The following is a 24,552-nucleotide window of genomic DNA, read 5'->3' as shown; positions in this document are numbered from 1 at the left end:
CCACTAGTTATGGGGGAAACAACTAAGAATGGGGGTAGAAGCTGGATTGTTGTTAACTATCTCACTAAGCTAGCTAGCTAGCTAGCGCAAGGCATCAAGACTTGGAAGACCACACGGTACTAGAAGTGACTTGCTGGGTGGACTCGGTGGAGACTGGACGATTCTATCAGGTCCGTGCTTTACGGGTCCAGTCTCTAATGTCTAGAACTAATTCAATTCTACAGATTGGCGGGGGTTACTTACTAGTTAGATAATTAGTTAAATGCCCTGCTGCCAAGGCAGTCAATACCTGCCCGATCAGTGGCGGTTTCAGGTTTCCATCTCTCCGTTTATGCCATGAATTGGCTACTGCTATTTTATATCTGAATGGCTACAGGTGATGGTCGATGGGCAATCAAGCATTGGTCTGTGAGGATGGTTATGATATGTCTATTCTGTAACTAGATGCAGGATGCATTCAACCACCACCGGTGGCGGCAGCGACACACGGTCTTATCGCGTGCCCCAGGTGGATCAAGCTTGTAATGTACAGAAGAGTAAGAACAAAATACCCGAATAACACAACTACTACAAACGCTCTTACATGGAACCCCGCACAGTGCATTGATAGTCGCATGCAAGGGCCCAGAAAACCGGGAATCAACGGAAATCCACAGCCAGCTTGAAGGTCAGGGAGATTCAAAAAGCCACTCTCGGCGGCAGAAAATGAAACATAAAATGTGGACCGAGTGTGTCCGGACAGTTGACTTGATCTGAAAGGAAACATGCCTCCGTCAAGTTGTAGGACAACAACGGATCCTTTTCCAACCCCTCCCGGACAGAGAAAGATTGATACCACCGTCCATCGGGTCATCCATGGTAACCACTCTCCTGCGAGATGATAAATTGTATGTGGTTATCAAAGGCGAAAAAGCTTTTGTAATCTCGATGTCATCGCGAGGGTTCCATTCCATCCTTGAGTATATCCTTTCATCGCGGGTGGTGCTGGTTGGCGCCTGGGCCAAACTGGGTGGGGATTCAAAGAACGCATGACTTGACGGGAACCATGGATGCTGGGGGCCCCTCCCCGCCTCCCCCCGTTGTTCGATTGTAGATACTAAGGTAGTGATGGAAAATACCTTAGGTAAAAGAGCCCGCAAATCACTTGCTTCCAGTGAGAACGCCGTTGACTAGGGGTCCTGCATGGTGGGCGAAAGAGGAGTGGGGGAGAGGAAACAGGATGGAATTTGATTCGAGATTACGAGAGCTGGGGATGTGTGTGTGTGTGTGTGTGTGTGTGTGTGTGTGTGTGTGTGTGTGTGTGCACGGCTTTGCTGCGGCTTTCCCTGTGCTACCGTGTCACAACACCTGGGCTCGACGCAGAGTCCAGGATTTTATTGTTTCTCTGTCGCCTTCCATCGGGTTGTTGTTGTTGTTGTTCGGAGTCTGGCATCATTTTACTGACTCTGCGCTTCGTTTGAAGAGAGATGGTGGGGATGTGGTGTAGGCATCTCGAAGGAGATCTGTTGACGCTGATGCTGATGTGGATAACTAGGTGGGTGGTGTTATCAAAGCGCCGCAATAATTACTGGGCTGGAATGGCCTCGCCCCGAGGCTTCATTGGCCGCAAACGGTATGTTGATTTGTATCAGCAGTTGGTATGTGTATGATCTCTCTCCCTTGGTGGAGTCTCTGCCCGATCTCAAGGGCCCACTGGGTAGAGAGGTTCACAGAGGACGGATACTTATCAGTTGGAATTGGTTTGGTTGGACCAGAGATGAATAGTTGATAATTGAAAATACCATCCTCACTCACAGGTATAGGAATAAAATAAGAATAACAATCATAGTAATAATAACAATATGAATAGGGCGTCGAAAGGGAGGAGGGGAAGCTGGAGAGAGTCCCACAGCCCGTGCCAACTCCTAATTACTAGTGCCCTTTTCTTACCCCTCCCCACTCTGTACAACAACAACATCATCATCATCATCATCACTAATCCATCATCTTTCATTCACTCCCTTTCTTGTACAATCATTCACTTCTCCCTTAACCTCCTGTTTTCCTACTCGTCTTTTTTTTTTCTGTCTATTTTCTTCTACCACCACAGCCCGATCTGATCTATGCAGTTCACAACTTAGCAATCACGGGGGGGAATTCAATACACCCCCAGAACAAAACAGCTGCAGGAATAATCCGGCCTGATTCACTGTTGGGCCATTATCAATTATTACTGCGTCTATCTATTGCTCTTTTCAGTTTATCTTCGCATTTCGCCTCCCCGTCTCTTCTAATTCTTCTTTTCTACTCGATCCTTTCTCCCTTCCTTACTCTTCCTCCTCTGTTCCTCATTCCACTCTCCCATCCATTCTTTCATTCCTATTTTTGCTCCACCCTTTCCCGCCCGCTACTCAGCACTACTCGTGGTCAAGCCTCCTTATCATTTGTGGGGTTGGCAGCTAGTCGGTGGGTATCCCTCCCTGTGTCCACTTCCCACTTCAGTTCCTTGATCTAAACGCCCCTCGATTACACCCACATTCAATCGATCGCCTGCTCACCCGCTTCCTCCACTGCCTTTCTATCTTTCCGACTGCTGCCTCACCTTCAGTCCTTGGTTCCCCTTACTGATACCGTCTGGTTCCATTAGATCACCATTCTAAACCTTACTGAACGTACTAATAAAGTCTGGCGTATGTCACCTTCTCCCCCGCACCTGTCAGTTGTTATTGTGCCGAGCATAATACACTTGTTATGGTTAACCATTGCGAATCCGTTGCTAAAGGAGATCTCTTCCGCAGACAACATCACCACACCATTAGTGGCTGAAACCTGAGACCACTAGATACTGATGCACCACTGATTGACTTCTTGTGGTGTAACAATTCTTCTTGGGGTTTCATACTTCTCCCCGACCGCAACCATTGGAGCATCTACCAGTATGGCGACCGTCGTGGTGCAGCAGCACACGCTGCGACATTCCACTCCCCCACCGTCCGGGATCACCCCCGCGCTGAACTTGAACCGAACCTCATCGCCTATCCCCAACAAGCATCTGCCTGTTTGTCCAACGGGTCCTTCCCCGGTTTCCGCTCACACCCCGTCTTCCGCTGGAAGAACCACCAACGCCGGCCTCCAGCCGCCCTCGCTCTTGCATCCGCCTGATGCATTCCTGCAATTGTCGCAGTCGCCTCCGATATACTCGATAGACCGCGCGAGTCTGGCTGCGGCTCTGAATCACTGGGCCTCTCAACCATTGCCTGATCCCTCGCAAGTCTTCCCATGGCTTCATGGACTCCACCCAGACAATAATTTGCAGGTCGGCTTCTTCACGAACCGCCGGCGCTCCCTCCGGCGAATTCCCAAGTGCTGGCGAGGCATTACCATTGTAAAAGTCGGCGGTGACTTGAGCCGGGCACGCATCAAAGGTGCAGTGTCTCCGGATGAACTGCTGGCCCCTTCGGGTAGAGAGTTTCTAGCTGTAGACCCGCGAGAAGGCTTCTCAGTGCGCAACTTCCAGATACAAACCGCGAAATTGGCTCCATTATCTGACATTATCGTTTATGGAGAGGACAGTGTCAGTCAAAGGCAGGTTTTGGATATAGCGGCAAGACTGGCAACAGCACAGTACCATTGGAGATTGAAGAATGATTTGGAACAAACCTTACCGGCGTATAACACGTTTATTCTTGCTTGTGAGTCAAAGCAGATCGTGTGCGCAGACATCAAGCTAACCTTCGAACAGCTCCCTTTTCTGAAGTTGAAGCGAAGTCGCCCGAGCTTGTCGCGATTGGTAGTAATGGTCAGCTGACAAACCAGGTGATGGACTTCTGTCAGTGACCCTTCATCTTGAGGCAAGAACACTGCTAATATCAACCAGTTCAATGGGAACGGTTCGAGATGTGCGAGATGTCCCGTGCATCCGAGTTCTCGAGGAACGTATGGTTGGGACCCACATCTGACTATCTATTGTTATCGGGACCAGATGGATGCCCATCTGCGGAGCCTTTTGACCTCTTGATTGAAACAAGCGAGCTCGCAAGCATTCCGGGGCCTCGTTTTCTGGCAAATCTCAACAAGCAACTCGAAGAGGGACCACAGAAATTGGAATTCCCCTCCTCAGGATCGATCCTCGTGCCTTCGGCTGAGACTAGAGAGGTGGACGATTTGATCAACACAATTCGCTGGCTATATTATCTGGCAAACCCGGAAGAGCCGGAGCATACAGTTGATGCAGATGGAGACGTCTCGATGCCACCTCTTAGTAGAAGGCCACACAAGATACTCATTCATTGTCCCGACGGTTACACTGAAAGCTCACTCCTCGCACTTGCGTACCTAATGTTCGCTGAAGGCATCTCTGCCCCCACCGCCTGGCTCCGACTACACAGTGAGAAGAAGCGGAACTTCTTTGCATATCCATCGGATGTCACATTCTTAAGCAGTGTGCAAGGTCGGCTTTTGCAGGGAAGTCCGGCGACCAAATCCCACAAACTCACCAGTCTACCCGATCCGCAATGGTTCAGATATTGCGACGGTTCCCTCCCGAGTAGGATCTTGCCATACATGTACCTGGGCAACCTCTCTCATGCGAATAACCCAGAGATGCTCTGGGAGCTCGGGATCCGTCGTGTTCTCAGCATTGGTGAGTCGGTTACGTGGACCGCATCCGAGACCACGAAGATGGACCCGAAGAATGTGTTGCACATCACCAAAGTCCAGGATAATGGCATCGACCCGTTGACTCAGGAGTTTGAAAAGTGCTTGGAGTTTATCCGTAAGCATGTGCTATGAGCAATCGAGGGCTAAATACTGACCGTCTCTTCAGGTCAAGGCAAGCGCGACGGAATGGCTACTTTGGTCCACTGTCGAGTGGGAGTTTCACGCTCGGCTACAATCTGCATAGCCGAAGTCATGTCATCTCTCAATTTGTCTTTCCCTAGAGCATAGTGAGTATGATTGAGAGCTTGAGGGTGCTTGTCTAACATCTACGCCAGTTGCTTCGTGCGTGCGAGGAGACTCAATGTCATTATTCAACCTCATCTGCGTTTCGTGTAAGTCTTTTGTGGATACCCCTGTGGCTGGATGGCAATGCTAACGTGGTAAACAGTTATGAACTTCTTAAATGGGAGGAGTTGCAGGTACAAAAGCGCAACAAGACCCCCAGAAGAGAACTAGAATGGCCGACTGTGGCCCGCGAGATTGCGCTCATGAACAAGCCGTATTCGCGGTAGCGGGTGACTTGGCAGTACCATACATATACCTCTCCTGCAGAAGGATTACCAGCAGGTAGCGGCAGACCCTGCTGTGCATCATGCACATGAGCTGCAATGCAGCCGGGGTCCGACCAGAAGCTTGCAGGGGTCAATCCCTTGGAGCTGGAGACACGCGCACACTTTTGACGACTGTTGATACTGAAATCTTACGAGGACATGAACTGGATCGATTTAAATGGGATCTCACTTTTGTATGCTTTATTTTATATCTGTGGATGGGCGTCAATGGGGAAATTCGGTATTTTCTGAGAGATGATTTGATTGAGGAGAATTCATCTGCGACATGCATCCGGATACATGCTAGTGATGTATGAGGATAATGGTTTGTTCATATGGTGGCGTGAGATGCTCGCCAATAGGAACTAGTCGATGGGCTAGGTTGGATGTTCAAGGGTATGTCTCGTCTATTGCTTCTATGGCTCTATCTTGACACAGTTCGGGTTGGTTAGAGGTCATGACGCCAATTCATCCATCCAAATGTCTGATCCTATTCCACTGTGTTTCTTCACAGTGTAGGAAAAAGTAATGTAGCCTGTACCATTCAATGACGATATAGACCTTAATATGCAGTTCTGATATGGACAAGCCACCTGTGAGTCAAGGGCTATGTGAGCTGTAACATCCACCCTCTCTCTGAGATTCAATCGGGGTACTCAATAAGGTCTCAAGTAGTCCTTTCGAAAGATAGTAGACCATTAAACACGAATAAGGCAGATCATCCCCCAGATCTAGCATTCATATAACCATCCTACCTCTCATCCCCAGATTCACACTAACTATGATGACGTACATATCAAGAAAAAATCCCAACAAGCCGGGTGGGTATAAATCCACAGAGAACACAGAAAGACTCATATATACATCAAACAACCCGACCTAGGAACGGAATGCAAGAAACAGAAACACGTTCAACACCACCACCAATCCACCTACCTCCTAAGAAGCAACAATCAACACCGCTCAAAAACCCGATACAATCCTTTCAGATCTGCCACCTCAATCACCCCCCTCAACAGCCTCGTCGTCGCCACCAGCCGACCCCGCATCGCCGGAAATACTACGTGCTCGAGCATGCGGGCCATTTGGGCGCGGCGGTGCGCGATCTGTGTCTCTGCTGCGGGGTCGGCGATGTTTTCATCGGTAGGGGGTTGGTTGTCGGGTACGTGTTGTCGAGAGGGTGGTTGGGCTTGCGGCGCGTTCTCGGTATTGTTCGGATCCTCCTCCATTCCCGCATTTGCGGGGGTGTTGGTAGAAGCAGCAGCAGCAGCAGCAGCAGCAGAGATATCCGTCGGCCGATGATGCGGGAGCGGCAACGGCTCTGGAGTATAGAACGCAGCGAGCTCACGCAGAAACGTCCGGAAACACTCCTCCTCGCTGGTCCAGTCGACATAAGGGCCCAGCCTTAACAAAAACCGGGGCAGTTTGCCGAGAGACGGCAGGTAGCCTTTCAGTAGCAGCGGGATGGAGTGCAGGGTGCCGTCTTCGTCGATGTTGAGCCCAAAGTACTCGTTGAGCATTTCGCGGCGGGAAATGAGCGTCTGCGCGATGACTTGGGGTGCTTTTTGGTAGATTTCTTGGGTTTCGGTCGGGTTGGTCGTCTTGGTGTCGGCTTCGGCTTCGGCTTCTGCAGCGATGTGGAGGAGGTCGAGAAGGGCAGGGGCGGGGTCGAGGGTGATGAGGCCGAAGTTGCCAAAGTCGGTGAGGCCGATCTGGTAGAAGAATTCGTGGCAGAACATCCCGTAGTCGACTAGGTAAAGCTTCACGCCGGATTGGATGGCGGCGATGCGGCGGCGTTCGTCGACGAGGCCGACGTAGGTCAGCGAGGCGATGGTTTCCGTCAGGGTCGTGTGCATATTGCTGCGTACGGCGGCGCGGAGGTTCTTGATCGAGGTCAGGGCGATGCGTAGGGGTTCGCGGTCCGTAGTCTCGTAGTGGAGGCCCTCGTCTAGGACAGTCCCTGACCCAGTGGGGGGTTCGGTTGTGGAGGTCGGGGTTGTCGTGGTTGTGCCAACGGCGGGGGAGAGCATGGAAGTGATCTTGCGGACTTTCGAGTCGGTGCGCACCAGGTTGTGTTCGTATGGTTTCTTGGTTGTCGCGGGGGTCTTGGGGGTTTTAGGGGCTGCGCTGCTGACTTCGTCCTCGAGTCCTTCTGCGTCGGCCATCGTTCTCACGCCAGGGAGAAGAGTCTGGGTGAGGAAAGTCCGGCTGGAGTCAACTTGGGCCAGCCTTGAGCGGATATCGCTGCAGATGCTTTCGATGATCTCGTCCTCGTTCAAGAAATTGACTTCCCGTTTCGTGGGGTGGACGTTAACGTCGACCCGTTGAGGTTCGATCTCCAAGTCAATGTAGACAAAAGGATGGCCGCCTTTGGGGAGGAAGTTTGAGTATGTCTGCTCGATGGCTCGTTTCAAGGGTGTGGACTCGACAGCGCGGTGGTTGATAAACAGTAGGATGACCGTGCGCTTGACGTGGTAGTTGGCGTTGGTCACCAGCCCAGACGAGCGGAAACCGAGCTTGTCATCCTCAACATCAAACTCCACGAGCTCGTTGGCCACAGCGCTGCCGTGGATCTGCCGGATACGGTCGATGGTGCTTGCGTTAGCCGGGGTGGAGATGCTGACGCCCGAGTCGCCGTGTTTACGGCACGAGAAGGCCACTCCCGCGCAATGTACAGAGTATCGTCCGACCACATCTAGAATCTTGGCGTATTCTTCGCTTGCAGAGCGAAACGCTCGTCGTCTGGTGGGCACGTTGTAGAATAGATCCTCGACCTACGTAGGGTCAGCACAGCGTCCGCCGGATGGCGCCAGCTACCTACCGTTATCTGAGTGCCTCCACGTCCAGCAGTGGCTCTTGGAGCAGCACTTTGCCCAGGCTTAGCAGGAACAAGCTTGCCGTCACTGTAGACCGCTTTCCAGGCACAGCTAGATCCGGCCGTCTTCGTGGTGACGGTTAGATGGGCGATGTGGCTGATACTCGCGAGAGCCTCGCCTCGGAACCCGTAGGTTCCGATCGAGGAAAGGTCCTCAAACGCTTTCAACTTGGAAGTTGTGAATCGCTCACAGAGAATGGGTAGATCATCTCGCTTTGTCTGATCAGCAGGTGAAAGTCGGGGAAATCAGAACAAAACTCACGTCGATACCATGGCCATTGTCAGTGATTTGGAGGAGTTTTAGCCCACCATCCTTGACCAAAATCTCAATGGAGGTTGATCCAGCGTCTACAGCGTTCTCGATTAACTCTTTCAGGGCGTGCATGGGGGCAACAATGATCTCTCCAGCGGCAATCTTGTTGACCACATCAGGGTCGAGAGCCTATGATTGTGAGTATGACGGTTCTAGGATTAGATTGAGTGCACTGACCCTGATTCTTTTCGGCCTCTTGGGTTCATCACTTTGCTCAACCGCATCCGCTGGTCGTTTAGTTCCTCGTGGCTCCGGCGAGTCGACATCCATATCAGGATCCATAGTAGTAGTGGCTTTCTATGGATGTTACCGACGGCGGGCCCGAACGCCGACGTACCGCAATAACGTCACGGATTACTCAACACACAGTAGACGCTTTTCTGTGCTCATTAGATATCACCTGGAACCGGGTAGTGAGTGCACAAGAAATACGTCTACTTCAAGATGGCAGTAGCAAAAGAGTATCAAACTGCAATCGGGAGAAAGCGGTGGAGAGCCTGGGACATAAAATCAGGCAAATCGCGTGCCGCTCGCGCTGCCGCCTTTGTGTCGCGTTGCCATCACTTGATGTCATGAGCCAGGGCTGGCTGCCTGGCATATAAGGCACTCATGAGCTATTGGGTACTAAGCACTACAAAGGTATGTTTATGGCTTCTCCTATCATATAAATCCCTGGTTAAACAGTCCAGATTGTGTGTGTAATTCTATCAATGACTACAGCCATGAAGTACGCGCGGTCACATGACCTGACATTTTCATCCAATCCGGGAAACAGTCGAATTAAATGCAACCGATCCATCGACGATAGCTGCCGTGTCAACCAGAGTATAGATATTGATAGATAGAGCTCTGGGTTGTTCCTGGTAAGTGGTGACCTCACGCTATATAATAATGATCCTCGCTAATATACAATTCAGATCGACAACGCGCATTACATATCCGCGCGGCTGCTTCCACCCAGATTATGCATGCACCGATGTATTGAAAACTACTTACCTTCGTGTGGAATTGAGAGCATAATGCAACCAAACATCAAAGCTCCAGAGCAGGAGGCCACCCCAAGCCACCCAGCCGATACCCCAGTTATATCATCTCCTCGCCTGCAAAGAAAGCCCAAGAAACAGACCCTCAACCCCCTCCACCATAGTATTCAGGCTTTCATCACCCAGCACCTGCCCCCAGATACCCTAGCCAAACATAACCTCACCCTCACCTCCCTCCCCAAGCGTTTCACCATTTACGAACCCCTCCTACTCCTCCCAGTCAACGCCCTCACCACCCCACCCGCCTGGCACTCCTTGTACCAAGAGCTCACCGCGGCGCAGCGGCAGACCCTCTTCGCCACGCTTCTCCAATCCTTTTCCCGCTACGGCCTCACCCATGTGGCCATGAACGCGCCAATTGCGCTCACAGATCCCAACTCCGGAGCGGAAAACCGAATCCGCAGTCCGGGAGGTCTGATCCCACTATATGGTGATTTCGGGCCGATGCCGCCTGCATCTCCGTCATTTGCGTGCCCGGCCAAGGTCGAGGCTGAGGGCGAGGCGGCGCTGGCGTGTCCCACCTCCAGAGACTTGGAGCAGGCCTTCTGGGTGCGGACGGTCCAGAACCATGGAATCGTGCAGATCTGGGCGCCGTTATACACCATGTTCTCACGGGGCAATATTACAGAGAAAGCGCGGATACTCGGGAATGGGTTTGAGGGGTTGGATGAGCGGCAGCTCGGAGAATATGTCTCTGGGACCAGTGTGGTGGACATGTATGCTGGGATCGGATATTTTGTGTTTTCGTATCTGAAGCGCGGGGTGAAGAGGGTGTGGGGGTTTGAGATTAATGGGTGGTCGGTCGAGGGATTGCGGAGGGGGTGCATGGAGAATGGATGGGGATGTAAGGTGTTCCGGGTGGGAGAGGATGGGTCATTACTGGGAGGACATTCGTTGAGAGAAGTGGTGGAGCGCTTGACGGAGGAGGATCGCGTGGTTGTGTTCCATGGTGATAATCGGTTTGCGGCGCAAATCTTGGGAGAAATCAGGGAGTCCATGAGGCCAGGGGAGTGGAATAGGGTCAGGCATGTTAACTTGGGCCTCCTTCCTTCGTCTTGCTTTGCGTATGAGAATGCTTGCAGGATTGTGGACGGCGAGATGGGTGGGTGGGTGCATGTTCATGAGAATGTGAATGTGCAGGCGATTGAGGCGAAGAGGGATCATGTCACTGCGGAGTTGGGGAAGTTGCGAGAGAAAGTGTTGGGCGTGAAGCCTCAATCGACGACCACTGCTGCTGCTGCTGCTGCTGCTGAGTGTAGGCATGTTGAGCAGGTCAAGACTTATGCGCCGGGGGTGATGCATTGCGTGTTCGACGTACGGTTGTCATCCAGCGAAGAGACAAAGGCTTCAACCGCTTAACACCCACTTTCGAGGAAAGCAACCGACGCTCATCATCATCTCATGAAACATATGTACAGTACAGTGACAACAGCGTAAGGATTTCTAGAAGTACAGCTCTCTAGCTCCGTTTCAGGAACTTCTGCGGTATGTTGGCCTCCACAATCTGCATACTCTCGAGTTGTTCGAGGCGCTCCATGGCGAGATCCTCCTCGTCATGTCTCCGGAAGTGCTCGATATCCTCTGGGTGGGTGAGGTCCTCCTCCTTTGCATCGTCGCCGTGGAACCTTTCGAAGTGGTGAATCTCGTACTCGTACTCAATGTCCCCGTGATGGCCCGGTCCGAGTCCGAGATCGGGAAGTCGAGCTCCCTCCGCGATGAGACGCATCCAGTTATCACGACTAATGACGCCCGTGTTGGTCGGATCGAAGATGTTGAAAACTTCGCGGATGCCTTGCAATTTGCTATCTTCCGACACGCCTGCATTCGACTCGTCGTCCATGCCATAGGTTTTGCGCACCTCCTCAGGGGTCCAGACTCCCGAGGCATCGTAGTCGTGGAGGGAGAAGAAGGAAGCGGGATCGAAGGCATCGATGTGATGTTCCTCTAGCAACACAAACAGGTAATCAATCACACTGCATTGGCCCTCAAGGTTTCCACAGGGTCCTTACCCTGCATATGCCGTGTTGCCCAGTCGGACGAAGGGGGTTGGTCATTCGAGTGCGACCCGTGGGCGCTGACCAGAGTGCCGCTTAGGGCCAAGAGAGCAGCAGCTAGCCTGACGAGCATGGTCAATTTCAGCGATGATCGCACCAGCTGGTCGACTGATAGCTGAATAGGACTGCGGCTATAACCAGACAGATTCCCTAAAGGTACCTGCGAATCTGACAGATCGCTGTCTATCGACTAAAAGCAGCTGGGAGGTGAAGAGTGAACTAGTGAATGAACTAAACTGATTGCCGTAACGGTATGTATCGTTGACCATCGGGGAAATGGGAAGGGAAGGGGGGCCCCCGAGTCGGGTGTTTGCCTCGTTTGCATGCGGTGTGGTGCGACTTTTGCCGACGGAATTCCTGTTGGATGCAAAAGTTCCCAATCTTCATTATCGGCCCTTTCGCCCTTACGATCTCACCGCTTCAGTCAACGCCCTACCGGTGCGTGCCATTGGATTTGTTTGTTCGATAGCTCGGTCAATTGGTCCTGAACCCATATCGAAACTACCTTCTCGGCCGCAACTCAGGGCGCAGAAATGACCGGAGAATGAAAGGTCTCTGGTCCCGCGTCACCCCGGCGCAGTCAACCTGCCGATGCGTCTCCTGCCTCAGCACCGTTTCCCAGGGCGTAGCATCGCGAGGGGCTACAACGGCAAGCAAGAAACGACTTCGCTTGGGCAATTCGGTCACCGCCCTGTACACGAGTATCTTCGCCGCTGCCGCCTTAGCAGACGCCCAGGCCAAAGGTCAGCGCCGCAATGAGTGGGAGGAGAAGATCGCAGCCGCGAAGGGAGAAGTCAATGCGCTGCTTGACGAGGAGGAACGCTTGGTAGAGGCCATCTTTGCCCGCCGCAGTCAGGGAGGTGACGCGGCTTCTCCGACACTGCGCGCCGGGACACAGACAAGACCAACGTCGCATCGATACCAATGGCCTACGACAAATCTCTCTAGTCGCTCGTATCATACGAGCCGAAAAGCTGCTCTCAGCAAGAGTAGTCAATATATAGACGAGAACAGCATAGAGCAGCTCGACAAAATCAGCGAAGACCCGTTGCTAGAAGTCACGGAGGAGGACAACCTGTGGCATCTGGAAGACTTTGACACTCCTCAATGGCTCAAAGAAAGCCTTGTCCGTCAAAAAGCCATTCGCAAATTGGCGTTGAAACAATTGGCTATAAGACTACTGGTGCGACGGGGAGTCGCTCATAGTTATCAGGGTCTGCAGATGAAATACGCTGTTGATTATTCAATGCCTGTGGCCAACGTGCCGGAACTTCTATCACACTTGGACAAGCTTCGCAATCGAATGAAGGATGTCAAAGCTTCCAAGCGTGCCAATATAGACGACTTGGAAGCGGAGATGAACGCGCTCTCAGCTCAGGAACAAGTCACGGAGCGTCACAAACTTGACGGAGAGATTTTCCGAGATACGAACCTTTACCTGTCAAACAGGATGTCTCTCCAGGAGCTTCTCCTCAGATTAGCCAACAATCTCACGAAATGCACTAATCCGGACAGAAGTCTAGCCTTGAAGCATATGCTGCTAGCATTTACCAAGACCCGAGAAAACGACATATGTGAATTGATTCTACACGCCATCATTCCCCACAAATTTCCGCTTACATCCTCCCTCATCATCTCAATCTTGAACTTTTTCCGGAAGTCCAAGAATCTGAAAGGGTTCGACTTGTTCCTCCGCCAGCTGTCCGGAGAAGGATACCCGCTGGATATGGGTAATTTAGGCCTCTACAAGAGTGTCGTGGTCAATGGGATTGAAATCCAAGTTCCGCCCGTGGACAGTGCGAATGCCGTCATCTACGGCACGCTTATTCGGTCTTGCTTACGATTCAATCAGCCAGACCGTGCAGATGCCTACCTGCAAGTCTCACGAGCATCGGGGTATATGGATGACTACGCGACTTTGAGCTCTTACCTCGGTTTTTATGCTATCCGGTTTGACTGGCCAAGGGGAATTCAAGCCTTGCAAAGAACCGTCGCTTTTATCGGATCGACAACGGAGCACAGGCCGACCCGCGTTGAGCGCCTAATCGTTAAGATGGTTTATCTCTGTGACGAATGCGGGCAACCGGAGTTGTCCAACAAAATTATTGAAGCGTTTGTAAAGAGCGGCTTCCATTGGAAGTGCGCGGAAAAGCAACTGGATCTGAGCTTCAAGCGCGATGTCAAATATGATCGCTGGAAGGCTGCCCTGGCTGCCGCCGGTCCAGAAGCCGCTCAGGCCTCGCGACGAACAATGTGGGAGAAATGCTACTCTTTTGTGCAAGCTGTTAGCGAGCACCTGGAAAATCTGACAACCGAACGAGCCTCCACTGCTCAATGGCAAGATATGATGAAGAAATACGCCCAAGACGTCCTATCTGCTGTTCTCGCTGGACCTGTGGCCATGCACAAAGCTACCGAAGAAGGCGGTACCGGCGATCTCGCCCAGGACGACCGCACCACACTCTTGAAAGAGATCAGTCAGCAAGCCCAAGAGATACAGCAGCAGAACGCCGCCGTGGTTAACGCACAGAAGAGCGAAATCGCCACGCTACAGGCTGAAATTGCGCAGCTCAAGCGCATGGTCTTCGATCTGCACCGGACTGTCACCGTTTCCAATAGTCTCCCTCAAACATCCAACCTCCCGTCCTCTACTCAATCCGCCACCACCACTACTTCGACCCCTCTTACTCGCCCTACCACCACTCCAACTACACCGCCGCCCCATGTCTCGCACCATGTCCCTGCATCTCGTCCCGACTTGACAGCACCCTTGGCACATGATCTAGTCTCACCTACACCTAGCCCAACGCGGGGAGGCCAAGGTCTAGCTGCCAGGAAGAAATGGACCATGTCGTTTGGAATGATGCCTTCTTCCAAGGCGTGAACGCACCGCTTTGCTGCGGTCATTACAACCTTAGGACGATATCTCAATCCTCAGTATTGTCCTGACGACTGTCGAGTCCACGCTTCGTACTCCAGGAGATGGCCTTGCCGCCATCAACACCCCAAGGGATGGAGACAGGTTTCACGGGGGAAAAGGACAGCAGTACACTTCACTCCTGCTGCGCAGACTGTACATATACAAAATGTCTACTTAAGGGGTCCTCCTCCCAAACAGGAGACGATTCGAGTGATCCTCCGTATTGGTCACCAATTTATTTTTTATTTTCTTTTACTTCTATCGAAGTGGTAAACAGAACGAACCCTGTCCGCTATAGCATCTGTACATTATACTCATACTCCATGTTATACAGAAAAGATGTCCACTGCATTGGACATACAATTCAGATACCAGATTCTCAATACCGTCCAGTTCCTCATAATAATACTCTCGCACTTGATTGTCAATGTCCGTCTTTACCCAGGGAAAGCACCACATTCCATCCACCACACCACGTGCCTTGTCTGGTCTTGGTGGTTGCCTCAACCCCCCTCCGCTCCCTCCCTCGGGGAACGACCTCCGTGGTGACCTACACCTTAACACCCTCTGACATCTTCATGACGCCCTCCCCCTTCCCTCAACGCAAAAGTCCGCAAAAAGAAATGCCGCGACTGGGACTCGAACCCAGAATCTGCACTCCACCCGCTCTCGAAGTCGGGGGCTCTGCAATGTTAATACCACTACACCACCGCGGCGATTGTTGGTGGTGTGTAGTGGGAACTTGGTGATAGACCCGCTTTTTTTCTGCCTGAGGCTGTGGATTCAGGTATCGACCTGTAGCTGGGGGCCTTAGGCTGGATGACTTAGGCTGGGTGCCTTGGGCTGGGGGTCTTAGGCTGGATGTCTTAGGCTGTGAAGTTGAAGGACAATCTGGGGAGGGCTCGTGGCAGAGGATTGTGTTGTGGGCCTAAGGCTGCCGCGCGAATCTCCATGCGTTGGTGCCTTAGGATGTACAGTGCGGAGTACATACATAGTGTGGTTTTATGTTCTTTTGGAGGGGGAGGGAAATGCATCGTCTACGATCTTTCGTTTACGATGCCCATGTCAACTCGACTTTTCTGAGGTTCTGGTGGCTATCACTTGGTCTTGATGTACTGGCTACTAGGTTTCACGCGCGTGATGGAGAAACACTAGGCGCGGAATCTTGGGAGGTGCCGCTGTGGATCTTGAAAAAGGGTGTATAGCTTTCTTGTCGTGGACTGCGATAGCTGTCGGATCAGACGGATAGGTGTATCTATGTAGTGAGGCATGTATTTTACTCAATTAGATAGTCTATTTACTGAGTAAGTGGTTTCTGTAAGAAATGGGTATATGGTCTTGTCCCTTGGCATAATGCAAGCCGGCCGTGGAATATTGATATCATATTTCTGTTTCAGAACACAAGGGAAAAATAGTCTATTATATTTCGTGACAGAGAAAGAGAAAAAGAAAATATCAGCAAAGAAGCTTCCTCCTGGTCTAACGTCTCTTCTCCGCACGGATCTTCTCGCGACGCGAGAGTCGCTCAGCGGCGCGGAGCAGTGAGGAACGGATGTCGCCCTTGGGGAAGGTGGAGATGTCGTAGTAGTTCGGCGCAATGTCCTGATTGGCACAAGGCGGTTAGCATGAGTTCGACGTGAGGTCACGATTCAGACAGGAAAGCTTACAATAAGCCATTCGGGCTTGACAGCCGTCACGGTACGGATGTAGTTCTTGGTGGTGAGAACGAACTCATTGTACAAGACCCATTCGGCCTCGTGACCGAGCACTGTGGACGGGTGGAGCAGAACGTTCTGATGGTCTTTGATGGTCATGTACATGCTCTTGCCCTGGCTCTCCTTCTTGGCGACTTGCATAAAGAAACCGGCGCACAGCGCGCGGCGGATGTTCTCATAGTACTTCTTGTCCTCGAAGGGGGTCGAGATCATCTCGAGCTCCTCGCGTTCCATGATGCGCAGAAGTTGCATACGAACGTTATCGGCCGACTGGAGCGAACGAAGAGAAAGGAAGTGGTCGTGGCACCACTGCTTGAGGTCCGCCTGAGCTTCGGGGCTCTTGAAGGCGTGGTAGACATTGAGGAGGGTCAAATGGTCACCGTCAGGGTGGGCAAATAGGTCTTTCATTTCGTCTGCGCGCTTCCTTTGAGAGGCCGGGCGGACAAACACCTGGGGAACTGAAAGAAGGGCGGTAATGGAAAGAATCTCGTTCGAGCAGTAGAATTCGGGGGAGCTGATGAGCATGACGGCAAGGGCTGGGTCGAGAGGGAATTCGGAGGCGAGACGACCCAGCTGTGTCAAATTTCCATCGTCATCCAGACAGGCGAGGTAGTTGAGTTCCTCCAAGGCTCTCATCAAGGTCTCGGGAGCAGGAGGATCCATCAAATCGAAGTGGACCAGATCGTCGATGCCAAGCTTCTTCAACTCCAGCACTGTCGAGGAAAGGTTGGAACGGAGAATTTCGGGATATGTTTGGTCGATCAGTTCCTTCTTGAAGGCGCCTTCGGTGTAGAGACGGAAACACTTTCCGGGGCGCGTACGACCAGCACGACCAGCTCTCTGTTGGGCGGAAGCCTTGGAGATCGGAGAAACCAACAGAGACTCGACACGGATACGTGGATTATAGATCTTCTGTTTCGAGAAACCAGGGTCGACGACGTAGACGATACCATCAATGGTAAGAGACGTTTCGGCAATGTTGGTGGACACAATGACCTTTCTACCGGGACGACCACCCGGACGACGAGGAGGCGGTGCTGGCTCGAAGATGCGCTGTTGCATGTGAGGAGGAAGACTACCATACAGCGGGTAGACCTTGATCGGTCCAGCATCTGCCTCGCGCATCATCTCGTCCGCCTCAAGGGAGATCTTCCGAGAAGCGTCTTCAATTTCTTCTTCACCAGTCAAGAACAGCAGAATATCTCCCTCGTCTTCGGTAGCGTGAATCTGGAGCACAGTCCGAATGGCGGCTTCGACATAATCCTGCTCGGGCTCAGGGGTATAGAAGATCTCGACAGGGTGGGTACGACCAGGCACTGCAAGGAGGGGGGCATCGTTGAAGTAACGCTGGAACTTCTGCGCATCCAAAGTGGCAGACATGATAATGATCTTCAGGTCAGGTCGGCGCACCACAACCTCCTTCAGAAGACCCATAAGGACATCGGTAGCCATGGTTCTTTCGTGAGCCTCGTCCAGAATGATGGTGCTGTAGCGGTTAAGGTCGTGGTCGTGCATGGCTTCTCTCAGCAGCATACCATCCGTCATATACTTGAGCACGGTCTTGGAACTAGTCATATCTTCGAAACGAATGCTGTAACCGACTTCCTCTCCGAGCTTGACATCCAACTCGGCAGCCACACGCTGGGCAACGGACATGGCAGCGACACGACGAGGTTGGGTACAAGCGACCATCTTGCGCTGGGTTTGCGGCATATCATCGAACAGCACGAACTGAGGGATCTGTGTCGTCTTTCCGGAACCCGTCTCACCGACGAAGACGAGGATCTGCGACTTCTGGTAGAGCTCTAAGAATTCATCTCTGCGGGTAATCAGAAAACTTGACACTGAAATGCAGCACTGGCAGAGAATAAAACGTGCAGCGAGAACTTACCTCTGGGCATGGACGGGGAGATCGCGACGAGTCTTCAGGATGGAGACGTATTTGCTGGAGAAGGGCTGGTTGTTGAAAGGGTTGATCTCGCCATCTTCGACCTTCTTAGCCAGAGCAGCCGTCGTCTGATGGCGCTTCATCTTGCCAAAGGCCGGATGAAGGTTCGCATCGCCATTGTCGGGATACATGTGAGCCAGGTACGGGTTGTCCTTGGGATCTGTCTCAGCTTTGTCCATTTTTTGACGCTTAGCACGCAAACCGTTCTCAGAGTCCGAGCGACGATCAACCATGGCGTCAACAGAGAGTGGGATTTGGTAGAACGGCGGGTTGACAACGAGTCGCGAGAGAGGTTCGTCCGTCACCGAACTGTTGCTGGAGGCGAGTTTTCAGAAAAAAAGGCGGCCCGGATAGGCAGGTCGACCGGGCCTCGCCACAGATACTTTTTATCTTTTTGACCGCCCAGGTATTCTGCCGCGATTTACCCCACGGCGGTTCGGACAGGCAGGGGGAAAATAACACCCAGAACCACCGTTGACAGCCAGCTCCATCCACTCAGGCACACATCTTGGGTGACCACAGGGTGGCTTTTCTCCTCCGCAGAACTCTTGGGTGATCGCATCTCGTCAGTATAGACATCCTTCTATTCCTCCCGTGTCTTTTGCTCCAGCAATTGGCCTACGGATTCATTTTGTACTGAAACTCAATTGATCGACGATTAGGTGGGACCACAATCTTTCTATCGGATCAACAAGCCGTTCTCGACAATATATAGATAGACCATCACCCAACACATCGATCCCGACGACTCGAATTCAGTCGCTTTCACGCGGCTGGCCTCCTGTTCTTCCTCGCATCTTTATAGCCCTTCATACCTCCTCCCCCGCTAGAATGGATTCCTTTACCAACACCGACAATGTCAACATCACCTTCTGCATCGGGCAGCATGAGGCGGACCGGAAGGTCGCCATCACAAATGAGTTGGTGCAGGCGGCACATGAGAGTAATGTACGAGGACTACAACATTTCGTTGCAAGCATTGGCTAATCCACTTCCCACCGGCAGTATGACATGCTGACTGCACCGGTAACCACCTCCCACTTCCAATCCCGAGTGCTCGCCCTTCTATCGACATATCAAGGGAGCTTACAACCCTCGGCGTCAGGCTCCAATGAAACGATGATGACCACCGATAACACACGGCCGCTTGTGATTCCTGAGTTGGGGCCCGCTGACACGCATTTGACCCCGAACGAGGCAATGACCCAGCTGGTCGGCGTAACCAGCTCGTGGATTGACCTGTGCTCCCCGGATCCCCTTATCGCGGACATTTCTCGCCAGGTCTTCATGCTGGAAGTGAATTATGCGGCCTTCTGTGGCATTGGATATCTGCTGGTTCCGGGGCCGAAACTTCACCACAACGATGCCCATTCCGAGCAAATAATCTACTATGCGCGGGCTATGCAAGATGCCATCAATGTCGCACCTTATATTCAATTCCACGTCTGGACGCAAATGGTTGACAGCCCAGATCTTCAGGGAGACAAGATCACTGATTTGGCCAGCCTTGCGCGCAGAGAGTTTGTCAGGGATGCGGTGGCTCCTGTGTCAAGGGTCGACCCGTTCGGCACCTGGGATGCCTGGGACATCATCAGAAGAGTTTGTAGATACCACACCAGGCTTGTTGTAGGTATGGCGCGTCGCTGCAACTCCATTAGTCTGACTCTGAGTTTGTCTTTTACTGATCACTTTACTAGCACTCTCCCTCCCCAAGCAACTTCCCCCTATGTCTGTGCAGTCTCGCTGGTACTCCGAGCCGACCCACATGCTTACGATTAATGGTAATACTTTCATCAAGAACCAAAAGGGTTATCCAGTGTTGTCCAAGGCGCACCAAGCTTTGATTGCTCGCTTCATGCGCCTCCGAACCGCCCCCTGGATACTCCTCTGCGATGTTGGCCCCATCCCCGGTGTAGAGATGGACGAGTCTTTTGAGAATGACACGCCAGGCTCAGGCTCTGAGTATCCCAGCCTCGCGCAAGCTGCAGTTTCGCACAAAAAGCACCACGATCCCACTCCCCATCTATCTTATGTTCGCAATCTCCAGTCCCGCCAGCCTTCCCGCAGCGCTATGGAACGGTTCGGAGTAGGCTATCAAGATTATCTGCAAGCCCCTCTGCAGCCGCTGACCGTCAACTTGGAGAGTATCACCTACGAGGTCTTTGAGAAAGACCCAATCAAGTACGATTGGTATGAGAGGGCCATTGCCAAGGCCCTGACGGATTGGTCGAAGAAGCCCAAGTCCGGGCCAGACGGCAAGGTGGTGGTCGCTGTCGTGGGAGCCGGCCGGGGACCACTCGTCGGCCGTGCCCTTCGAGCCAGCGCCGAGACAGGCGTGGAAATCGACCTCTGGGCAGTGGAGAAGAATCCGAACGCATTTGTTCTTCTCCAGCGTCACAACAAGAACCACTGGGGTGGAAAAGTCACATTGGTCCACTCCGATATGCGAAGCTGGAAGGGGCCCCAGGTCGCCGCTACTCATGCACTCACATCCGGCACCGCGGGCTCCGAACTCGTTCCTACCACCATCGACATCCTCGTCTCCGAGCTACTGGGCTCCTTTGGTGACAATGAGCTTTCGCCTGAATGCCTCGACGGCGTCACGCACCTTCTCACCCCAGTTCACGGCATCTCCATCCCGGCCTCATACACCGCCCATCTCACCCCGATTGCGGCACCTAAGCTGCACGCCGACGTGACAAACCAATCCATCTCCAACCCTGCCGCCCCCGAAACGCCATACGTGGTGATGCTTCATGCCATCGACTTCCTGTCCACGAACCAGCCCTCGGCCACCGCACTTATGAACTCCGGACCGGGTAGCCACAACACCCGCAACTCGATTTCCACCCTGCCCGGTGGATCGGGCGAGACGCCCGTCCCCTTTGTCCAAACCACCTGGTCCTTCGAGCACCCGAACCTGAACATCCCTCCGCAGTCCCCTTCCTCCTCGACCATCTCCAATGCCCACAACGTACGGCGCACACGTCTAACGTTCCCTGTCCAGAACCGAGGCGTCTGCCACGGCCTGGCGGGATACTTTGAGACTGTGCTCTACCGCGACATTGAGTTGTCGACAAATCCCGTGACCATGGATGCCAAGAGTCAAGACATGATTAGCTGGTTCCCCATCTATTTCCCTCTCAAGGTTAGTACTACCTACTTTTCATCCGTCCAAGTCGCGCGCCCCCTGAGATAGCTTGACAAAGCAACACTTCCCCTTCCCTTGCTGCGTATGGTCCACTGATAGCCTAAATTACAGACACCCTTGAACGTTCCCGATAACGGAGAAGTGGTGGTTACGATGTACCGACAAACGGACAACCGCAAGGTGTGGTACGAGTGGATGGTGGAGGTGTTTGCACTGGAAGGCAACCCGGAGCCTTCCTCGGCCGAGCTGGTGGCTCCGGTCATGAGCGGTGCTCGGACCACGGGCTCCTCCGCCGTGGGCAGCCCCGATCGGGGCGCGCAGGCGGCAGCGAGATCACGTGAGGTTCGGCGCGTGCGAGTTGGCACCAGCGATCTACACTCGAGTATCAAGGACGGATGCCTCATGTGAGTTGCATTGAGATCTCTGGGTGGACAGACAGTCGGTGCGGTAGGACGGACATGACGTAGCAGATAACGCCAGGGCTGAGATCAGTCGGGTGGGGGGCGGGTTCGGGGAGATGGGAGTGGAAGATACCAACCACAGTTTGGATATTCTAGGAGGCGTGCTACGTGTGATGTCTGGTGGGAACATAAAAAGATATACGTAGGTAGTCAGACTTGGGTTGAGGTGTAGGGCGGCAGATGTCCGGAGCCATATACAGTACAAGTACATACTCATATTACTTCATACATGTGCACCTGTTGGCTTGTAGACGCTGAGCTGAAGTATAGGTTCTCCATACTGTCTAATTCTGCACCACTATACTCTCATATCATATACAAAGTCATTTTAACTGGGTTGTGATTTTACGGAGTAGTACGGAGTACTCACCTAAATCTTATCCTCGGACTTGCGGCCCGCATACTGACCTACACACTCAAGAGTCCAGACAGTAAGACCCGCGGATGAACGTCCGCTCTAGAAACGAAAGCGGCCGACTGGACGGGAATCCAAACGGACGGAACAATTCCCAGCCAGTTCGCCCCTTGAGTTTTCCCCCCTCAGTTTGATACTTACTGCATGATTTCCAATCGAAGTCAAAGGTTATTGGCACGGACCACACAGAAGCGACCGCTGCGCCGCCTGCGAGAGCGATTGGCGATGGATGGATGACCGCAGATTAGGGGAGAAGATGGATGATGATGGTGGACGTGGCCCGCTCAGCTGTAGGTACACACACACGCCTTGCCCTGTGATTTGGATCGAACCGGGCTGAACTTGGAAGGAGGTTTGGTCCCGGCCTCCGTACTGCTCGTTGACTTATCAGGTTGTTTGAGCTGGTTGTTCTTGGCTCTATAGTTATTCCTTTCAGTTTACTGGAATTTTACGTGGCCATGTACGCAGTACTAATGAGGATAACTGGAAAGGGGCGTGGTGGTTCTGATTTGGCGTCGTTGGGTCTCTCGCCTGCGCGGAATCCACGGCGATGGTGGCTTCGCTGCAGCGCTAGTAGCCCATTTACTCCGGGATTTAGGCTCGAGGATAAGTAGTATGTATCTAGTATCTAGTATCTAATATCTAAGTTACCGGTAGGTGACGATCGAGCATCACATACGGAGTAACTTACATACATACCACAAGCCAAGCCAAGAGCCTTCGTACCAAAAAACTTCTGCAGGCCTAAAAGGCGGCCAAAAGCCAAGGCTCAAAGGTATCGTCAGCATAAGCAACGCGACGCAGCCTAGCAAAGCAAACACCGGATTCGGTTGGCGAAAGTCGTCAGTCACACTGGGCGCGCCCTCCGTGGAACAACCGTCCTGCGAAACGCCTGCAGATCGGAGAACCGTAGTCTGTAGCCAAGACAGGAACTAGTTGTTGTCGGTATGAAGGACTATTGGCGAGGGGGTGCGAATAAGGGAGACTTTGGGGGGTGGTGTCAAGGAGAAACAGCCTAAAAAGCATGTCCGCGATTATGTCACGTCGGATCTACGAATGCTGTTTTTTTTTGTTTGGGTTTCCAATGTAATGTTCTACCAACGCTGAAGGCAGAGTGAAGAACGTGTTGCCGTGGACTGCCGTGGTTGGCTTCATGTCTTGGACGGAGCGCGTGGTTCCGATTAGATCAATACCGTAGATGTAACTATTCTGATTTTACGGTGGTTGTGCCCTGCACTGTGCTTGCAGATTGTACTGTTTGAAGCGTCTGCAGCAACCCCCCCTTTCACACCACTTGCTGCTGCATTGCCTTATCGTCGTCATCTCTGCTGCCCTGCAGTCAAATTGCAGACGCTGGCTGAGACAGATCCGGAGGGGAAACCGATGGGTAAATACAGTTACTAAGTTAGTCGGTTTAGTTTCTATCGACCTGGTTTCATGGAAGGGGGGAGGGTCTGGACCACGACTGTGACGATTGCTAGTTTGACTCGAGTTGGCAATCGGTTCCAAGGGCCGATGTGTTGGTTTGCTTGCTTATTCTACTGTGTAAGTATCCGCTGTCGCGATCTGTCCCATCATTTCTTTTTCTCCCGGGCTCATCTTATCGTCCAGACGCAGGACGGGGGGGGTACGGCATCGATTCCCCGCGGCTACCAAATTGCTCCGGGGGCGGGAGGAATGAGCCAGTCAATATGATCTCCTGCTGCAGGCTGAGTCGTGTCTCGGTTTCTGTGACAGTCTGACAAGGAAATGGGGGCCGGGTCTTGCAATTGTGTCATCGGCATGGTTCTTCTCTGACAACGATCAATCGTCGCTGATGAGTGATGATAAGTGCCAAGTTTGAAGGACGATAGCGGTATCGATAGGCAAGCATGTTCGGGGTTAAGCCGCCTTTCAAGGTTCCGAAGGGCGGCAGCCGAAACGAGGGGGAGCTCCGACAGTCGGCCGGAGGGGCGGGATTGGCGGAAGTACTGGAGGAATATCTACTCCGGAGTAGTTCTAGTTTCCTGCTAGAGTCAAGTAAGGACAATAATAGAGGTGTGAATAATGCATGGAAGCCCTGGAATTAGAGCACCGAAGGAAGTCGAATGGAATGAAGGTGAGGTGTGTCTCATGGTTGCAGGAAACGAGCATCGGAGGTCCGAGGCAGGGAAAAAAGTAGTTAATCCCAAAAGGGAAAGCCAGTCACACGGACCACCTTTTCTTATCCTCCTCCACTGAAAGTCTCCAGGCAATCCACTCCACGCCTTGGAGGCAAAAAAATAACATAAAGAAAAAAAAAAAAAAAAAAACTCAAACATAAAAAAAAAAAAAAAGAATAGTGGAAAGAAAGATAAGCACAGCAGCTCTTTTGACTCTTCTTGCAAACACCTGCACCATCACCATCCACTACCACTACACTCCCCCTC

The 24,552-nt window shown here is 52.4% G+C and overlaps 9 protein-coding genes and 1 non-coding gene across 10 annotated transcripts; 5 read left to right on the top strand and 5 right to left on the bottom strand.

Annotated features, from left to right (window-relative positions):
• Positions 1–388: 388 nt before the first annotated feature.
• Positions 389–1,036, bottom strand: BP01DRAFT_67909 (uncharacterized protein). The gene has a single exon (XM_025580018.1). It carries the CDS (start codon positions 851–853, stop codon positions 458–460), a length of 396 nt encoding a protein of 131 aa, XP_025430510.1. The 5' UTR covers positions 854–1,036; the 3' UTR covers positions 389–457.
• On the top strand, positions 1,037–1,541 carry BP01DRAFT_67914 (uncharacterized protein). The gene has a single exon (XM_025580019.1). The coding sequence runs from the start codon at positions 1,220–1,222 to the stop codon at positions 1,484–1,486; it is 267 nt and encodes an 88-aa protein (XP_025430509.1). The 5' UTR covers positions 1,037–1,219; the 3' UTR covers positions 1,487–1,541.
• Positions 1,542–2,917: 1,376 nt separating this feature from the next.
• On the top strand, positions 2,918–5,210 carry pps1 (tyrosine/serine/threonine protein phosphatase PPS1; the record flags this gene model as incomplete). Its single annotated transcript, XM_025576837.1, has 6 exons — positions 2,918–3,671; positions 3,722–3,808; positions 3,857–4,753; positions 4,805–4,925; positions 4,974–5,030; positions 5,087–5,210. The coding sequence occupies 6 exons, from the start codon at positions 2,918–2,920 to the stop codon at positions 5,208–5,210; spliced, it is 2,040 nt and encodes a 679-aa protein (XP_025430508.1).
• A 763-nt stretch (positions 5,211–5,973) lies between these two features.
• Positions 5,974–8,899, bottom strand: BP01DRAFT_424019 (mismatch repair ATPase MLH1). The gene is made up of 4 exons (XM_025579665.1): positions 8,615–8,899; positions 8,387–8,566; positions 8,071–8,337; positions 5,974–8,023 (listed from the first exon to the last, which is right to left on the bottom strand). The coding sequence occupies exons 1-4, from the start codon at positions 8,717–8,719 to the stop codon at positions 6,203–6,205; spliced, it is 2,373 nt and encodes a 790-aa protein (XP_025430507.1). The 5' UTR covers positions 8,720–8,899; the 3' UTR covers positions 5,974–6,202.
• A 209-nt stretch (positions 8,900–9,108) lies between these two features.
• BP01DRAFT_342234 (tRNA(Phe) (4-demethylwyosine(37)-C(7)) aminocarboxypropyltransferase) lies at positions 9,109–10,862 on the top strand. Its single transcript, XM_025573479.1, has 2 exons — positions 9,109–9,300; positions 9,355–10,862. The coding sequence occupies exon 2, from the start codon at positions 9,406–9,408 to the stop codon at positions 10,837–10,839; it is 1,434 nt and encodes a 477-aa protein (XP_025430506.1). The 5' UTR covers positions 9,109–9,300; positions 9,355–9,405; the 3' UTR covers positions 10,840–10,862.
• A 77-nt stretch (positions 10,863–10,939) lies between these two features.
• On the bottom strand, positions 10,940–11,607 carry BP01DRAFT_298358 (nucleobindin SSP120; the record flags this gene model as incomplete). Its single annotated transcript, XM_025571911.1, has 2 exons — positions 10,940–11,424; positions 11,490–11,607. 2 exons carry the CDS (start codon positions 11,605–11,607, stop codon positions 10,940–10,942), a joined length of 603 nt encoding a protein of 200 aa, XP_025430505.1.
• Positions 11,608–11,915: 308 nt separating this feature from the next.
• On the top strand, positions 11,916–14,606 carry BP01DRAFT_67781 (uncharacterized protein). The gene has a single exon (XM_025580017.1). The coding sequence runs from the start codon at positions 12,079–12,081 to the stop codon at positions 14,416–14,418; it is 2,340 nt and encodes a 779-aa protein (XP_025430504.1). The 5' UTR covers positions 11,916–12,078; the 3' UTR covers positions 14,419–14,606.
• Positions 14,607–15,078: 472 nt separating this feature from the next.
• On the bottom strand, positions 15,079–15,170 carry BP01DRAFT_t185. The gene has a single exon. It is a non-coding gene; the product is annotated as a tRNA-Arg (tRNA).
• Positions 15,171–15,798: 628 nt separating this feature from the next.
• BP01DRAFT_416453 (DEAH-box ATP-dependent RNA helicase PRP43) lies at positions 15,799–18,424 on the bottom strand. The gene is made up of 3 exons (XM_025579200.1): positions 18,061–18,424; positions 16,122–17,988; positions 15,799–16,056 (listed from the first exon to the last, which is right to left on the bottom strand). Exons 1-3 carry the CDS (start codon positions 18,348–18,350, stop codon positions 15,934–15,936), a joined length of 2,280 nt encoding a protein of 759 aa, XP_025430503.1. The 5' UTR covers positions 18,351–18,424; the 3' UTR covers positions 15,799–15,933.
• Positions 18,425–18,595: 171 nt separating this feature from the next.
• On the top strand, positions 18,596–21,889 carry BP01DRAFT_357503 (protein arginine N-methyltransferase). Its single transcript, XM_025575210.1, has 5 exons — positions 18,596–18,682; positions 18,780–19,065; positions 19,123–19,747; positions 19,815–21,265; positions 21,380–21,889. Exons 2-5 carry the CDS (start codon positions 18,949–18,951, stop codon positions 21,674–21,676), a joined length of 2,490 nt encoding a protein of 829 aa, XP_025430502.1. The 5' UTR covers positions 18,596–18,682; positions 18,780–18,948; the 3' UTR covers positions 21,677–21,889.
• The last annotated feature ends 2,663 nt before the right edge of the window (positions 21,890–24,552 follow it).

The sequence above is a fragment of the Aspergillus saccharolyticus genome, assembly GCF_003184585.1.
Source record: "Aspergillus saccharolyticus JOP 1030-1 unplaced genomic scaffold BP01scaffold_19, whole genome shotgun sequence".
NCBI lineage: Eukaryota > Fungi > Ascomycota > Eurotiomycetes > Eurotiales > Aspergillaceae > Aspergillus > Aspergillus saccharolyticus.
The sequence above is the reverse complement of the archived record's forward strand: the minus strand, read 5'-3'. Positions and strand labels throughout refer to the sequence as shown.